The following is a 16,158-nucleotide window of genomic DNA, read 5'->3' as shown; positions in this document are numbered from 1 at the left end:
CCCTTCTATCCACACTACCAGAACAGTGTCAGATTTCTGTACTCCATACATTTTGCCCTGCCGAAGAGTCATCAACACACTAAAGAACAGCAACTTTCAGCCCTGTTTTTAGGTCATTTGGTGCCACTACTTGCCGGTGATCTAAATCAGTTTAGAGCGGGTGAACAGGATTTGCTCTTGCGGAGAAGAATGAAGCAGGAGCTGCCGCAATGTCAAGCTGACCACCAATGCACTTTGGGCAGATCGATGAGCAGGATGGTCCCGGTCTACTCTCGGTTCTCAGAGCACTTCTCAGCTAAACTATTTCTAACTCAAAAGTTTTGGATTTGGGCTATCTGGTCACCCTTAACACCACTTTCAAGGGCAAATAACTGTGCCTGAGGCTCTGATCAGGAGGTCAATGTTACCTTGGAGTGACTTTTGGGAGCAATGGGTTCAAGGAGAAGAGCAGAGTTCAAGAATCAGGGTAGACCTCTGGGGCTCAGAACAGGCTTCAGAAAGCAGAACAGTCCTTCTTGGTGCAGCAAAGCAGTCCCTCTGAAGTACACAGCAAGCCACAGGAGTATGCAGTCCTTTGATAGTCCTTCTGCAGGTCCATGGGTGAACTGAAGAGTGGTTAGGAGGGTACCTTTTTTATCCCTGGTGCCTTCTATGAAGTGGGAGAAACTTCTGGAGTCTCCCCCACCACAGATGTGCCTGGAATTTCCTGCCTCAAGTCTGGCTAAAGGTACAACAAGCTAGTGTAAAATTATTTGTGTGTGAGCAGGATCCAGCCTATTGATGTGTGAGTGGGCTGTGGACAGCTCTGCCCCCCCATGCTGCCAGTGATGGCCCATTCAGGCACACCTAGTGTGCTGCTGTCTGAGAGGAATATACAAAGGCCAACTGCCACTCACACCTGGTTGTGTGTTCCAGGAACAGGCTGCCAACACCAAATGGTTGGGACAAAAAAATGCCAACTTTCTAAAAGTGGCATTTTCAGAACTATGACTTCAAATCCGACTTTACCATTAATGGGGTAAACTACAATTTCTCAGATAGCAAACATAACTTTACTACCTGCTCCCAATCACACAGAAACACTAATTAAATGTAATAACCTAATGTTATCATATGGGAGAGGCAGTCTTCACAGCAGTGAAAAACTAATTTGGGAGTTTTTCACTAACAGGAACAGTCAAACTTGAAAGTACATGCCCAACTTTTTAATAACAATGCACCCAACCATATGGGTTGTTTAGGGCCTACCTCAGGGGTGACTTAGATCCATAAGGAACAGGATCAAGACTGATTTACATATCGCTGGGTCCAAACTAGGGGTAGTGTGGTGAGCAAAAGATCGATGGATTATTCTCAGATCCTTGTGACTGGAGTTGAATGTTTGCATTGTTCAGCGTTCCGTCCATCAATTGTTTTTTTTGCATTAGATGCTGTGGCGCAAGCTTTTGCTGCCCGCAGCAGCATGGGATGTGTGCTGGAGATTCCTGTGTCGACCAAAGATAAGAGGGGGTTTGGGGGTGCTGGCGATTCCTGTGATGGCCACAAGTAAGGGGAGGCGCTGCCGCCCCTAAAACTTGTGCAGCAAGGGCAGACCGCTCCCGCCTTGCTACGCCACTGCTTAGATGTAATAAAAAGGGAGTTTTAGGCTTGCCAAGGGGGTTATTTTGCCAAGACGAATTTGAAGTTTAAAGCTGCATACAGGCTGCAATGGCTGACCTGAGACAGGGGTTAGTGACTACTTAAGTGGTTGGCACAATTAGTGCAGCAGGCTCACTAGTAGCATTTCATTTCCCAGCCCTAGGTATATTATATACCAGTTTACTAGACACTTATAAATAAATTAAATCTACCAATCTGGTGTAAGCCAACATTACGATGTTTTAGGGAGTGAGCAAAAGCACTTTAGTACTGGGTAGCAGTGGTAACGTGTACAGGGTCTAAAAACCAACAAAAACAAATTTTAGAAAAATAGGAGATGGAAGGCAAAAGGTTTGGAGCCCCCTGCGGAGAGGGTCAGGTCCAGCTTTGGCCTAAAAAAAAAAAAAAAAAAAAAAAAAGGATCAAGGGCTTATTATGGTCCTGTTTTTTGCACTACTCGAAAACATTTCTTTTTCCTGTCTTTAGTGAACACACTAATGGTGAAATGTTCAGAGTTAGTGTAAGGAATGCAGGCAACAGAGCTCCGAAACACTTGCAGTAACACTTGAGATTTGTAAAGAAATAATGTATGTACTGTAGATGGAAAAAGAAGTTTGCTTCGGCACAGCACAAAGATTGAGATAATAATACGCCCATAGTGTTTATACTTCCTTTGCCACCACTTTCCTACTCAGACCTGGTGTAAATACCTCCCATTCCATTACCTTCCGAACTGGGCCCGGTAAATACTTCCTGTGACATCACTTTCCAACCCGGACCTGGTCTAAAAATCTCCTGTGGCATCATGTACCAACCCGGGCTCTACCCAGACCAGGTGTAAATATCTTGTGTGCCATTACTTTCTGAAGCAGGCCTGGTGTAAATAAGACTTTGGTATATACTTCCTCCGTCTTCACGTCCCCACCCAGGCCTGGTGTAAATTCTTCCTGTTTCATTACCTTCCAATTAGGAGCTGGAGTAAACACTTACTGTACCACCATATTCCAACACTTACTCTCCGAGTTTCCTTCCAAGATTCCCATCGCAATTCAACTCTCGGCTATCCGATACCTCGCATACCCTCAAGTTGCAATACCACTCTAGTGGGGCAACGTCTACTAGATGTCCGCAGTCCTAATTAAGGCAGTATCTGATAATGTTGTTAGTGACATTACTCTGAAAGAAATACACAAGCAACAGTACTACTGAAATTGGTGCCAAGTCCTACTGAGTGAAGCAGTGGGTGGTTTACAAATGGATCCTATTCAGGAAACTTTTAAATCCTTGCTATGTGGGCATGGAGTCCCCAGCAATTCTTGACCCCAAAACTTTACCTCAACAGAACACCCACGGACTGATGAATTGAGACAGTGTTGAACCTAAATTTCACAAGGCAAGGTGTTCCCGAGGTATAACACCCCCCAAACACATCAAAATATCAGAAATACAGTCAGTTAAGGGCCCATTCAAAATGTGTGTGCTACATCTGTGAAATAAGCGTAAGGGTTTCATTACAAAATTCAAAATATGCAGTATAGAAAAACTGGCATGAAGGCATTCAGCAAATAGAGCATTGCAGAAAAGTGAAAAATCAAAAACATTCTAAGTACCAAGTGGGCAGCAAAATCAATAAAGAAAAACAGCATCCCTAATACATTGGGAAAATCTTCTGGTTCCCCCTAAAATCGATAGTTTATGTACACTATTTTAGTATAAATTGCTAAATCATTGTGGTATAACATTGCCACGTTACCACAGTTTGATTAAACGTCATATTGCCTTAGCACCTAAGCACTACATCACTACATTAATATTCATTCTAACCACTCTGTGCCAATGCCATCTGGAGATGGCTGAACAAAGTAGATTCATATACAAAAGCAAACTATTTTGAATTAACAGGGTACAGTGAGCTAACAAAAAATCTTGACACAAGATACAATTTAAAGACCAAGTTAGGACGATTGCTACAGGAACAGCAAGAACAATGCCAGAGGAAATAATCAAAAAATCACTCTGCTTTACTGTGTGCAGCAGAAATAACAAACAGTGAAATGTGCAGGGGAAGACCGAAAGACATCCATTTATGGAAACATGGCTGCTAGGCCTAAATTGAGGCCTTGTTCAGCAGGGTCTGGTAAATACACCTCTACATGTCATAGGACATGTGTTTAAAAAATAATAGCACAATATCAATGTGTAATCGAGTGTAAAACTACATTCTGCATGTTGTTAATGATGCACAAAAATATACATTCATAACAACCCCTAACACCATATACCACTTATGCATTCTTACACATAACATAACAATATAAATTCAAAGCACACACAGGAAAAATCTCCCTAAAACAAATTCTCAGATCACATCACTCTTCACAGAAACTGGACTTACCTGGGTAAAAAGACACTTTCCACAACATAGAAATCTTGCATAAGGACGTCTCTGTCTGGCTTGGAGGTGATGTTTCCCACTGTGTATCCTATACCCAGCTGAATGGTCCCTCTAATGGCCGAGGATGCTGTCTGAAAGGAGGGAAGAGAGGATTACTTCCAGGGCAGGCCTCCACACAGGCAGTGCTTGTTCTAACTACAAGGCAGCTTTATGCAGAGCAATTTTCTTTAGTGGCTTCAGCCAGCTCCACGTTTCAGATGTTAAGTTGATTAGACCTGACAAGCTCTGCTTTGCGTGGTTTAGTGCAGACACACAGACCATCTAAAATTAATGTGCGCATAGGAATGAGCTTCGAAGCTCAAGGGCAGCGATAATAAAGGCTCTGGGGCATATTCACAAAGATATTTTGGAGTATGTAAGCACTCACGTAATACTCTTTTACGTAGATTTACTGCATTTGTGAATTGACCCTCAAACATCTAAAATGGGAATATTCATATATAGTCTGCACAAAAAGGATGGCCAATGTTCTCTTCGCGCCCCCCCCCCCCCCCCCCACCCATCCCCCTGCTCTCACATGCAGGGGCTGCAGCGCAAAAGAGCTAAAGAGTACCCTACCCTGGTAGTATTTCTTCCTTTGTGAATGGGTGGGTCCCTCTGTGCTTCAGGCAGGGGGAGCAGAGGCTTAGCTATGAGGGCTGTTATGTTATCGTAAATGTTATTTAAGATAGCCTGGTTTAACCTTGGAGATACCCAGTAGGGACCATCTCACAGGGATAGCCAAGACGGGTTCCCCAGCGGTCTACAGCGCCACGACGCCTCAGGGCAGCAGTGCGCTTTACAAGACACATACATATACATTTACATTTACATTTGTGACGTTTATGTGCACACCAGCGGGTTTCTCGGAGCTAAGAGTGGCTGGCTGCTGAACACTAAGTGAAGAGCAAAAGGAAATGGTTTAAAAAGTCACTTCTTAAGATATGTGTGACAGTCAGTCAGTGCAGTGGCACTAGTAGGTACAGGGTCTAGTCAGGGGTGTAGCACACAAGGTTCTCATTTAGTAACTGTGGAGCTTTTCCAAATAGTGGTGTAGCTGTGAGACTAATGGCGCCCGACTAAAAAGACTCCTTTGCTCTCGATTTCTCTTCATTTTCCTGCATTATTTTCCATTCCATGTGTCACAGTGACATATGGTTAGGGACAAATATTGCTTGAACTTTTATATTCTAGATAGAGGGGTTGTTCGTGTACCTTTTACATAACTCTTACTTAAGCACTCACTATTGACATCCTTAAGAGAGCCCTTCATCCTTCTAGGATCGATAAACAAGGGAACCATTAAGTTGGGTAGCAGGAATGTGTTTCTGCTATTAAAGCTCTTCTTACCTGCCACATGGACAGAGGCATCCCGTGGATCGTACCACACTACACTTCATAGACACATTTACCAATGTATCACATCTTTTGCTTATGCCAGAACATATGATGTGCATTTGTAACGCACACGTTCACCTTGCGTGATCTGGAACTGAATAACACGTTTACTTTTACCCAACCCAGCGGTATTCATTTTATCGACCTCACAGGGATGAAAGGCTGAGTGGACCAACCAGACTCAGAACCTGTGGCCATGGGGTGAAAGCAAACCCTTTTAATAGATGCACTAGTCGACAAACCACCAGCCCCGGTCTCTGCGCATGTATAGTTTTTGTGACTTTGTTAACATTTTGGTTATTTTACTGCGCCACCTTCAACGCAGGGACATTTTAAGGATTTTGGGGCCCTGGGCCAAATGTATTTTGGGGGCCAGTATTCGGAACAGATTTGATTTGATGATCCAGTTTCAGCTCTTTCATGCCCTCTCTGGTCAAATTCTAAATGTGAGTACATCTGATATTCAGGGATAGTGATGTGTGTTTTCAATATTGTAACCCAGCAGCAGCTCGCTAATGTTACTGCAAATAATCTCTGTCACACCCTCCCATTTCTCATATGTGAGGTCGTGTATTGATGTAAAATAAACTTTGTATATGGATGCTGCATGAAACATTAACACATTTTGTCTGCAAAATGTCTGTAATAGACTCTCACAATAAAAATAAATGATAAGGAAACAAACGCAATTTGCAGCATTCTGTTTATAAATTATTCAAGGTCATCAGGTCAAGACTCTCTGCAGAACATAGCTGACTCTATGAGGGGGAAGGGGCACTGAAAGGCTGGGGCCCTGGTCCAGAGCCCACTGTGCGTGCCTTAAAACGCCTCTGCCCAGGCGCAGCAGCACACTGACTGACTGACTGGTTAGTCAACACATATTCATAAACTGCTCCTACTGTATGCTCTGACTTCAGTCAACAGAAACCAACAAGGAGCTAAAGAGAAAATAATTACACAGAACAAAAAAAATGAAAACCACTTCAAAAGCGAGACCTGCACAACCAAAAGAAACACACCAAACACCGCGACCACGGCAGCGGACACTCGGGCAGTCTTTACTCGTGATGGCAGTGGAGTAACTAAAGCCCCCGCAGGAAGGGGTGCACAGTACCCCGGCCCGAGAGTTCCTGGGTGAGTCCGAAGTGGGGACCCTCCATGCACTTTGCAGTGAGCCCCAAAACGTTTCGTTAGTCCACTGCGTGTGGGGGTGTACTCGCTCGCGCTCAAGGCGCCAACCCAGGTCGGCAGTGCTCTTTTTTTTTTTTTACACAGGATATTAAAAGGGATGCACACACAAAGCACCTGAATCTGGCTTTATTTTGACATTCACTTATCGTGAGCGTGTCCTGGTAGTGACCAGACTGCATGGTAAGGTCTTCAGGCCACCTCACCTACCTTCCCTAAGATCCCTGCTGGTTTAGAGCCGCCTCGTTGCATGCGCTCCCCCCCCCTTGCAAGTCAAACAAGCATTGGAAATGCAATAGGTCTCGCATTAGAAAAGTTGGAGTTATTGGTATTGTAAATGACATATGTTATTTATTTGTTGGTTTTTAAAATTGCTAAATTGATGGCTTTGTCATTTACAATGCCAATAGTTATAACTTTTGCGAATGTGACACCTATAGCATTTGGAATGCAACATATTTTGTATTTACGTGACTTAGATGGCAGCTCTTGTCGTTAGGCCACATCTCTAGAGAGCAGGAGAGTGCAGCAGGGGAGAGAAGCACAGCAATGCAATAGGTCTTGCATTAGGAAAGTTTGAGCTATTGGTATTGTAAAGGACACATTTTTTATTTATGTGCTTGTTTTGAAAATAGCGAATTAATAGCTTTGTTATTTACAATGCCAATAGTTTTATCTTTTGCAAATGTGACACCTATTGTAACACAATATGTGTTGTGAGGGTGAGTGAGGGTGAGGGTGAGGGGGTTGAGGGTGAGGTGTTGAGGGTGAGTGAGGGTGAGGTGTTGAGGGTGAGTGAGGGTGAGGTGTTGAGGGTGAGTGAGGGTGAGGTGTTGAGGGTGAGTGAGGCTGAGTGAGGCTGAGTGAGGGTGAGGGGTTGAGGGGGAGGGGTCGAGGGGGAGGGGTTGAGGGTGAGGGGTTGAGGGTGAGGGAGGGTGAGGGGTTGAGGGTGAGGGAGGGTGAGGGGTTGAGGGTGAGTGAGGGTGAGGTGTTGAGGGTGAGTGAGGGTGAGGGTGGGTGAGGGGTTGAGAGTGAGTGAGGGTGAGTGAGGGTGAGGTGTTGAGGGTGAGTGAGGGTGAGGCTGAGGGGTTGAGGGTGAGTGAGGGTGAGTGAGGGTGAGTGAGGGGTTGAGGGTGAGGGAGGGTGAGGGGTTGAGGGTGAGGGAGGGTGAGGGGTTGAGGGTGAGTGAGGGTGAGGTGTTGAGGGTGAGTGAGGGTGAGGGTGGGTGAGGGGTGAGAGTGAGTGAGGGTGAGTGAGGGTGAGGTGTTGAGGGTGAGAGAGGGTGAGGGTGAGTGAGGGTGAGGGGTTGAGGGTGAGTGAGGGTGAGGTGTTGAGGGTGAGAGAGGGTGAGTGAGGGTGAGTGAGGGTGAGTGAGGGTGAGTGAGGGTGAGTTGAGGGTGAGGTGATGGTGAGAGGGTTGAGGGTGAGTGAGGGTGAGGGGTTGTGAGTGAGGATGAGAGAGGGGTGAGGGATTGAGGGTGAGGGGTTGAGGGTGAGTGAGGGTGAGGGTGAGTGAGGGTGAGGTGTTGAGGGTGAGTGAGGGTGAGGGGTTGAGGGTGAGGGTGAGTGAGGATGAGGGGTTGAGGGTGGGTGAGGGTGAGTGAGGGGTGGGTGAGGGTGAGGGAGGGTGAGGGTGAGTGAGAGTGAGGGTGAGTGAGGGTGAGTGAGGGTGAGGGTGAATGTGAGTGAGGGTGAGTGAGGGTGAGGGTGAGTGAGGTGAGGGTGAATGTGAGTGAGGGTGAGTGAGGGTGAGTGAGGGTGAGGATGAGGGGTTGAGGGTGAGTGTGGGTGAGTGAGGGTGAGGATGAGGGGTTGAGGGTGAGTGAGGGTGAGGGTTGAGGGTGAGTGAGGGTGAGGGGTTGAGGGTGAGTGAGGAGTGAGTGAGAGTGAGTGAGGATGAGGGGTTGAGGGTGGGAGGGTGGGTGAGGTTGAGGGTGAGTGAGGGTGAGGGTGAGTGAGGGTGAGGGGAGGGTGAGTGAGGTGAGTGAGGGTGAGTGAGGTGAGTGAGGGGTGAGTGAGGGTGAGTGAGGGTGAGGTTGAGGGGTTGAGGGTGAGTGAGGGTGAGTGAGGGTGAGGATGAGGGGTTGAGGGTGAGTGAGGGTGAGTGAGGGTGAGGATGAGGGGTTGAGGGTGAGTGAGGGGTTGAGGGTGAGTGAGGGTGAGGGGTGAGGGTGAGTGAGGCGTGAGGGGTTGAGGGTGAGTGAGGGAGGGGTTGAGGGTGGGTGAGGGTGAGTGAGGGTGAGGGAGGTGTTGAGGGTGAGTGAGGGTGAGTTAGAGTGAGGGTGAGTTAGGGGGTTGAGGGTGAGGTGTTGAGGGTGAGTGAGGGTGAGGCATTGAGGGTGAGTGAGGGCGAGTGAGGGCGAGGGGGGAGGGGGAGGAGGGGAGTGAGGGCGAGTGAGGGCGAGTGAGGGCGAGTGAGGGCGAGTGAGGGCGAGTGAGGGCGAGTGAGGGCGAGTGAGGGCGAGTGAGGGCGAGTGAGGGCGAGTGAGGGTGAGTGAGGGTGAGTGAGGGTGAGTGATGGTGTGGGTGAGGGGTTGAGGGTGAGTGAGGGTGAGGGGGTTGAGGGTGAGTGAGGGTGAGGGGTTGAGGGTGAGTGAGGGTGAGGGTGAGGGTGACTGAGGGTGAGGGATTGAGGGTGAGGGATTGAGGGTGAGGGTGACTGAGGGTGAGGGATTGAGGGTGAGGGATTGAGGGTGAGGGGTTGAGGGTGAGTGAGGGTGAGGGTGAGTGAGGGTGAGGGAGTGAGGGTGAGGGTGAGGGGTTGAGGGTGAGTGAGGGTGAGGGGTTGAGGGTGAGTGAGGGTGAGGGGGAGTGAGGATGAGGGTTGAGGCTGGGTGAGGGTGAGTGTTGAGGGTGAGTGGAGGGGTGAGTGAGGGTGAGTGGTGAGGCGTGTGAGGGCGAGTGAGGGCGAGTGATGGTGTGGGTGAGGGGTTGAGGGTGAGTGAGGGTGAGGGGTTGAGGGTGAGTGAGGGTGAGTGAGGGTGAGGTATTGAGGGTGAGGGGTTGGGTGAGGGTGAGGGTGAGTGAGGGTGAGGTATTGAGGGTGAGGGTGAGTTGAGTGAGGGTGAGGGTGAGGGTGAGGGTGAGGGGTTGAGGGTGAGTGAGGGTGAGGGTGAGTGAGGATGAGGGGTTGAGGGTGGGTGAGGGTGAGTGAGGTTGAGGGTGAGTGAGGGTGAGTGAGGGTGAGGGTGGGTGAGGGTGAGTGAGGGTGGGTGAGGGTGAGTGAGGGTGAGGGGTTGAGGGTGAGTGAGGGTGAGTGAGGGTGAGTGAGGGTGAGGGGTTGAGGGTGAGTGAGAGTTAGGGTGAGGGGTTGAGGGTGGGTGAGGGTGAGTGAGGGTGAGGGGTTGAGGGTGAGTGAGGATGAGTGAGAGTGAGGGTGAGTGAGGGGTTGAGGGTGAGTGAGGGTGAGGGGTTGAGGGTGAGTGAGGGTGAGGGGTTGAGGGTGAGTGAGGGTGAGTGAGGGTGAGGGTGAGTGAGGGTGAGTGGTTGAGGGTGAGTGAGGGTGAGTGAGGGTGAGGGTGAGTGAGGGTGAGTGCGGGTGAGTGAGGGTGAGGGTGAGTGAGGGTGAGGGTGAGGTGTTGAGGGTGAGTGAGGGTGAGTGAGGGTGAGGGGTTGAGGGTGAGTGAGGGTGAGTGGTTGAGGGTGAGTGAGGGTGAGTGAGGGTATGTATGTATGTATGTTGAGTTTGAGGGTGAGTGAGGGTGAGGTGTTGAGGGTGAGGGGTTGAGGGTGAGTGAGGGTGAGGGGTTGAGGGTGAGTGAGGGTGAGTGAGGGTGAGTGAGGGTGAGGGGTTGAGGGTGAGGGGTTGAGGGTGAGTGAGGGTGAGTGAGGGTGAGTGAGGGTGAGTGAATGTGAGGGTGAGGGGTTGAGGGTGACTGAGGGTGAGTGAGGGTGAGTGAGGGTGAGGGTGAGGTGTTGAGGGTGAGTGAGGGTGGGTGAGGGTGAGTGAGGGTGAGGGGTTGAGGGTGAGTGAGGGTGAGGGTGAGGGTGAGGGGTTGAGGGTGAGGGGCTGAGGGTGAGTGAGGGTGAGGGGTTGAGGGTGAGTGAGGGTGAGGGGTTGAGGGTGAGTGAGGGTGAGAGGTTGAGGGTGAGTGAGGGGTTGAGGGTGATAGAGGATGAGTGAGAGTGAGGGTGAGTGAGGGGTTGAGGGTGAGGGGTTGAGGGTGAGTGAGGGTGAGGGGTTGAGGGTGATTGAGGGTGAGGGGTTGAGGATGAGGGTGGGTGAGCGTGAGGGTGAGCGTGAGGGTGAGTGAGGTGTTGAGGGTGAGGGGTTGAGGGTGAGTGAGGGTGAGGGGTTGAGGGTGAGTGAGGGTGAGGGGTTGAGGGTGAGGGGTTGAGGGTGAGTGAGGGTGAGGGGTTGAGGGTGAGTGAGGGTGAGGGTGGGTGAGCGTGAGGGAGGGGTTGAGGGTGAGGTGTTGAGGGTGAGTGAGGGTGTGGGTGAGGGGTTGAGGGTGAGTGAGGGTGAGGGGTTGAGGGTGAGTGAGGGTGTGACCATATCCATTCCAGACACTGATAATTAATTGGCGACAAAAGTTATTATTTGACGTGGCATATCTTAATTGCTAGGTTTTTTAATTACTAGTTGATGTTTAATTTTTGTAATCATTTTTTTAAGTATGCACCTCTTAAAAAATAAATAAAAATATTGCTTGTTATGTATTTCCATTTGTAGACCTAGAATAGTTATGGTGCATTGTATGTAGCTTTAAAAAATAAAAATGTAGACTGCTCAATGTATTTCCGTGAATAGATGCAGGTTGCCTCTTTCTGTCAAATAATATCCCTTGTTCAACTTACTATAGTGGCGCGGCATACTATGAAGCAGAGGAGGATTGACTGTCAGAGCCTTGCTCTTTCCTCTCTTGCCAACAGGGCTACTCCAGAATAAGACCACGAAAACCATAATTTGTGAAACATGGCAATTTGACTCGCAGCCCGGTCAGTGGGGGGGCTCCGCTTTCTGATCCGTAGAGGCTGATGCGCAGTCACTTTCTTGAAGAGGAAATGGGGAATAAAAACTTTACTTTTGCAGTGATGTCGATGAACCTGGCTTGATGTCACACTGCTGCATTGTGCTGATTTTTTAAGTAAAAACATGCATAGTGAGGAGCACTAATACGGGTTTGAGATGGTGGAAGAGCTGCTTATCTCTTATGGAGATAGCTTATCTGGGGGGAGGAAGGGCTCCTAATGGGAAGTGTAGACGGGGAGAAATTGAGAAAAAAAGCAGAGCAGGGAGGGTGTTATTGTGGCTATCTGTTTGCCCGAGGGGAGGAGAAATGCCGGCCTGAGGCAGAGCACACGCTGAGAAGCTTGTGGGAGGGGGGCTGGGCTGCCTTTGATCTGGTAATGCGAGGCAGGCAGGCAGGCGGCTGGTGGCATTGTGCACGCGCTTTTTAGGGCTTGCGCTTGCGCAATGACCTAAAAAGCACATGCACTTGAAGAAATCGCCACTGGAATCGCCAGTGGTGGATCAACACTGGATAAGCCGTAATAGAGCTTCGCCAGCGATGCGCAGAAGCGCATCAGCAGGCGAGCCCTAAAAATAAACTGCTGCTGAAGCGGAGCTGTGGGTGAACTGCAGCGCCTCGCACCCACAAACACGGCAACAACTGCCGACTGTTCACGGGCGCCTTTAGGCACGTCGTGTTCCCAGTGAGCACCGCTGGGTAAGGGGCACGAGGCGAACTCCAAAACTGAAATCATTATGATTAACACAACTAAATATGCAGACAGACGCATGGATTCGTCTAATGGAGATGCTAGACTTTTTTGGTCGATCCAAGATGTCTGCTTGCATAAGGCCTATTGTGGGCTTACAAAGAACATACAGGGCTTACCAGTATTTGGCTTTTTTTTGGTCATTCTCATCTGCTTGCTTCTTCCTCAATGGCTTTCCTTTTCCCAGTGTGTACATCTTGTGTTTGTTCCTATCCTGGAGCTAACTTCTTTACCATCCCTCTGATTGGTTTGTTTCTGCCAATCCACTGCTAAATATTAGGGACATGTATTCTTTTTGGTTAAGCACTCCATGAGAGTGCATGTGTTTTGCAGCTCTCTCATGCTCTCCCCTGTGAGTTTACCTAAAATATCCCCCACTCCCGGATCTCGGTTTCTCTCTTGTGGGCTTCTGCCTAGGCCCCGCCCTCTGTGTTGGTCTCACCCTCATGTGTTCTCCCCCACTCCGAGTTGCTGCCACTTTTCTGTGCTTCTTGCTCTCTTGTGTGCTTTCCCCCCTATCCATGTGGTCTGTGTTATTCTCTCCCTCACCCCTCCTTGTGTTCTTCTGTCCCCTGTCTTCAAGCTCTGCTGATCTCTCCATATGCGCTTCTCCTTCTGCCCTCATGTTGCTTTCTCCCTCGTTTGAGGAGTTTCCCCTGTTGCTCCCACCCGCTTATCTCAATTGCTGTTCAGTTACCCACACCCACAGGCCTTTTTATTTATAATTGCACTTTCATGTTAAGACAATGTTAATTTTTTTATTTAACAATTCAAGTGCCATCTTGCCATTTTGGATCAGTAAATAAAAAATGGAACCTGCATCACACTTTTGGCATAGGCATGCGTTCTGACTCATGCTCACGCATTTGTCATCACGCATGGGTGAGCCAGTGGAATACGGCATATGCCAGCAGCGTTCGCGCCATCATGCCTTTATTTATTATTTAATATATTGCATTGCATTTACACATTTACATTGCGTCTGGAAATAGCCAAGCGCTGTAGAGCTTCACCAAAAGGCACTGGCAAAGCCATTAGTTCCCACAGAGAACACCTGTTGGATTGGCCTGTGCTCGTTAGAAAAGGGGCTAAATAGATCTACTTTCTGCACCAACCCTGGTACTGCCATATCATGGTGGTGTATGTTATGTTAAGTCCATTTGTATAGCGCATTACCTTCATTTGTACGGTACCACGGCACTTCCAAACTCTGGTTGCCTTCTACAGTTGTAGGATTCCCATGGACCAGAATCAAGATGGTCTGTGGACATTGTGTTTGGTTGTATTTACTGTTTCCATGTGAGTTACAGTCGATAGTGGCCAGCAGAGTTGGTGGGAATTTATGCATGGTTTAGGAATGGAATATATTGGCATGTACTTGGTTAGATTTGGCTATGGATCGTGAGGCATATTTTTTTTAATTTGGCTGCAGCTTGCAAGGGCAGTTGATGGTGTCCCAGTCTTCCCCTGCCTGGTGCTGCCCTTGAAGATCGTTGTGAAGGTCAAAGATGCCAACCGTCCATCATGCCTGAAGAGAAAGCAAGCAATTCATCTGCATGATCAATGGATGTAGGAGAAATTGAAAAGTATTCCTTAAACTCAGGTTCGGACACTAAATCCACACTACTTATATATGAGATGTGAGAACTGCCTGCCACTAAAAGCAAAAATCAACTTTATAGGAGATAATTTGGCTGATTCATAAACTCATTTATAAGTCTGGGATGTGCTACAGGAGTACTCTTTTACGAACTCTTCCATGTGTTTGTGAATTGGCCTGAAACCTCAAATTGTCTATTGGGAACAAAGCAATGACAGCACAGCCTTTTCTATTTGTACTCAGCGGCGTCGCGCCCCCCGCCCCCCACACCCACCGCCATCAGCTGCAGCTAAAAAACTTGAAAAAAAACCAATAATAAAGCAGATTTATTATAGGTTTATTTTCCTCCATATCGTCAAGTCTAGGGAGTGGACCATGGAGATGACAGGCAATAGTGGGAGTGGTAGGTGCATTGCTATTAGTGCGCATGTGGGTTTGGCCAGCTGTCTCAGGACTGCCATGCGCACTGGAGTCGTGTCCACCAGAGTTGTGTTGCCGGGTTGGAGACAGCAGGCACAGGGTCCCAGTTTCTCTGGGAGGGCAAATCGAGGCTGCTCATGCAAATCCTGATGCTGCTCTCATGCATGAGAGTGACGTTAGGATTGGCCGTAGGACTGTCTAGGAGCCTGGGCCTGCAGTGGAGCCAGAAGAGTGGCAATGTGGTGGGCATTCAGGTAAGTTTTTTTTTGTTGTTGCTTTTTTTGTTTTGTTTCCCCTTCCTCACCACTTTGCCCCGACACCAGCCGCGACTGTTTGTACTAATTGTACTAATATATAGCATTAGTCCTCTACTGATGCTATACCAATGCCGATTACTAGAAAGGGGAACGGCGCTACGGCCATTCCTCAATAAACACCCTTAAGCAATGCAGCATACACTCAGTTGCTCTGGCTTAAAGGATTTAGCAAGAGCTAGGACTTGTCATGGGTCTTTGGATTTGGATAAATAATGCCTCTAACATTAACGGAGTAGTTTTTACACTACTTTTCCTTAGAAAGTATTTCATAGCGAGGGAGCAAATGCCTAACGGGAACGCAAAGTTCCCATTAGCCAAAGGGAAAACAATCCAATGGATTTAGACAGTAGAACACCGACTCTTTTCTCAGAAAGCTGAAGGAATGTTAATGCTCTCAGTGGAGGGCAGGTATGTTTTTGATGCCAAGGACGTCATATGATTTCAATTGGCTAAGGATGTCTGCACATGCTAAGGCTTTGTCCATTGTATTCCATGGCCCACTCACCATTATGTAACTTGCTCAAGTCTACACATTTCTTAAGCTTCTGGGAGGGGATGTGGTCTAGCGACAAAGGTGCCGATTGTGGAACCAGGGGGACCTGGGTTCTAATCCCGGTGAGAACAAAAAAATATATGCGACTGTTGTCAAATTACTTTATCCGCCTGTGTCTTGAACGGTGGATATAGTTAATGTAAAAACCAACAATGTAGCGTCAGGCACTGTGCTAGTTACACTACCCCAGCCTCATATACCATCCCCGTTGGATTCCATCTCTGCATCAGCATGGCCTTGGATACCATACAGTTCTACGTACAGCAACTCATGCTCAAGAAGCCCCACCAAGTATTGGCAAAGCCAAGAGGCCTTGTTTTAATGTGTTGATGCATGAAAACACAGGCATTCACAAATGCTATTTATATGCATTTCATGCATGAATGCTGTTCATCACATTGTAGCCAGCCTGACTGGAATTGGAAATGCTCTGGAAAAAGTACAAAAAAGACAGTTTTTTTGTATAGAATGCATAAAAGAAATAAAGAATTGAATGCGACAACCAGCGTGAGAGATTGAGTGTACTTTTCAGATGCAAAGTAGTTCCACATGCACTTCCTGGAAAGGGCACTAATACACCAAACACCCAATGGAATGAGGTGAGAGAGGACTATTCCTTAGGGTGGAGCAAAAGCCCACTTGATGTATAGTTTAAAGAATTGGCAAGTTTAAATCCACAGAGTGCTGCACTGTCAAGTGAGGCCTACCGTGTTCCCTTTACTGCTGCTTCTCGGATGGAAGTCTGTGCTATAAGCCCAAACAAACAACATGATTTGTAGAGCTTTGCTAAAGAAGTTGCCATCGTCAGGATGTTTTAGCGAATGAGAAGCTAGCTCACCCACAAAGAACTGTAAGCAAAAGAAGGTGGCCAACACTCATTCATGAGATC

At 48.1% G+C, this 16,158-nt stretch overlaps 1 protein-coding gene across 2 annotated transcripts in view; it reads right to left on the bottom strand.

Moving 5' to 3' along the window:
* Positions 1–16,158, bottom strand: part of PIP5K1B (phosphatidylinositol-4-phosphate 5-kinase type 1 beta) — a 412,487-nt gene that overhangs the window by 195,860 nt on the left and 200,469 nt on the right. For both annotated transcript variants that reach the window (XM_086961234.1, XM_086961235.1), the window contains exon 4: positions 4,034–4,164. In XM_086961234.1, coding sequence (XP_086817360.1) covers positions 4,034–4,164 — 131 coding nt within the window. The remainder of the gene's footprint in view (positions 1–4,033; positions 4,165–16,158) is intronic.

This window comes from Lissotriton vulgaris, chromosome 3_1 (assembly GCF_964263255.1).
Source record: "Lissotriton vulgaris chromosome 3_1, aLisVul1.2, whole genome shotgun sequence".
NCBI classification, from domain to species: Eukaryota; Metazoa; Chordata; class Amphibia; order Caudata; family Salamandridae; genus Lissotriton; species Lissotriton vulgaris.
The sequence above is the reverse complement of the archived record's forward strand: the minus strand, read 5'-3'. Positions and strand labels throughout refer to the sequence as shown.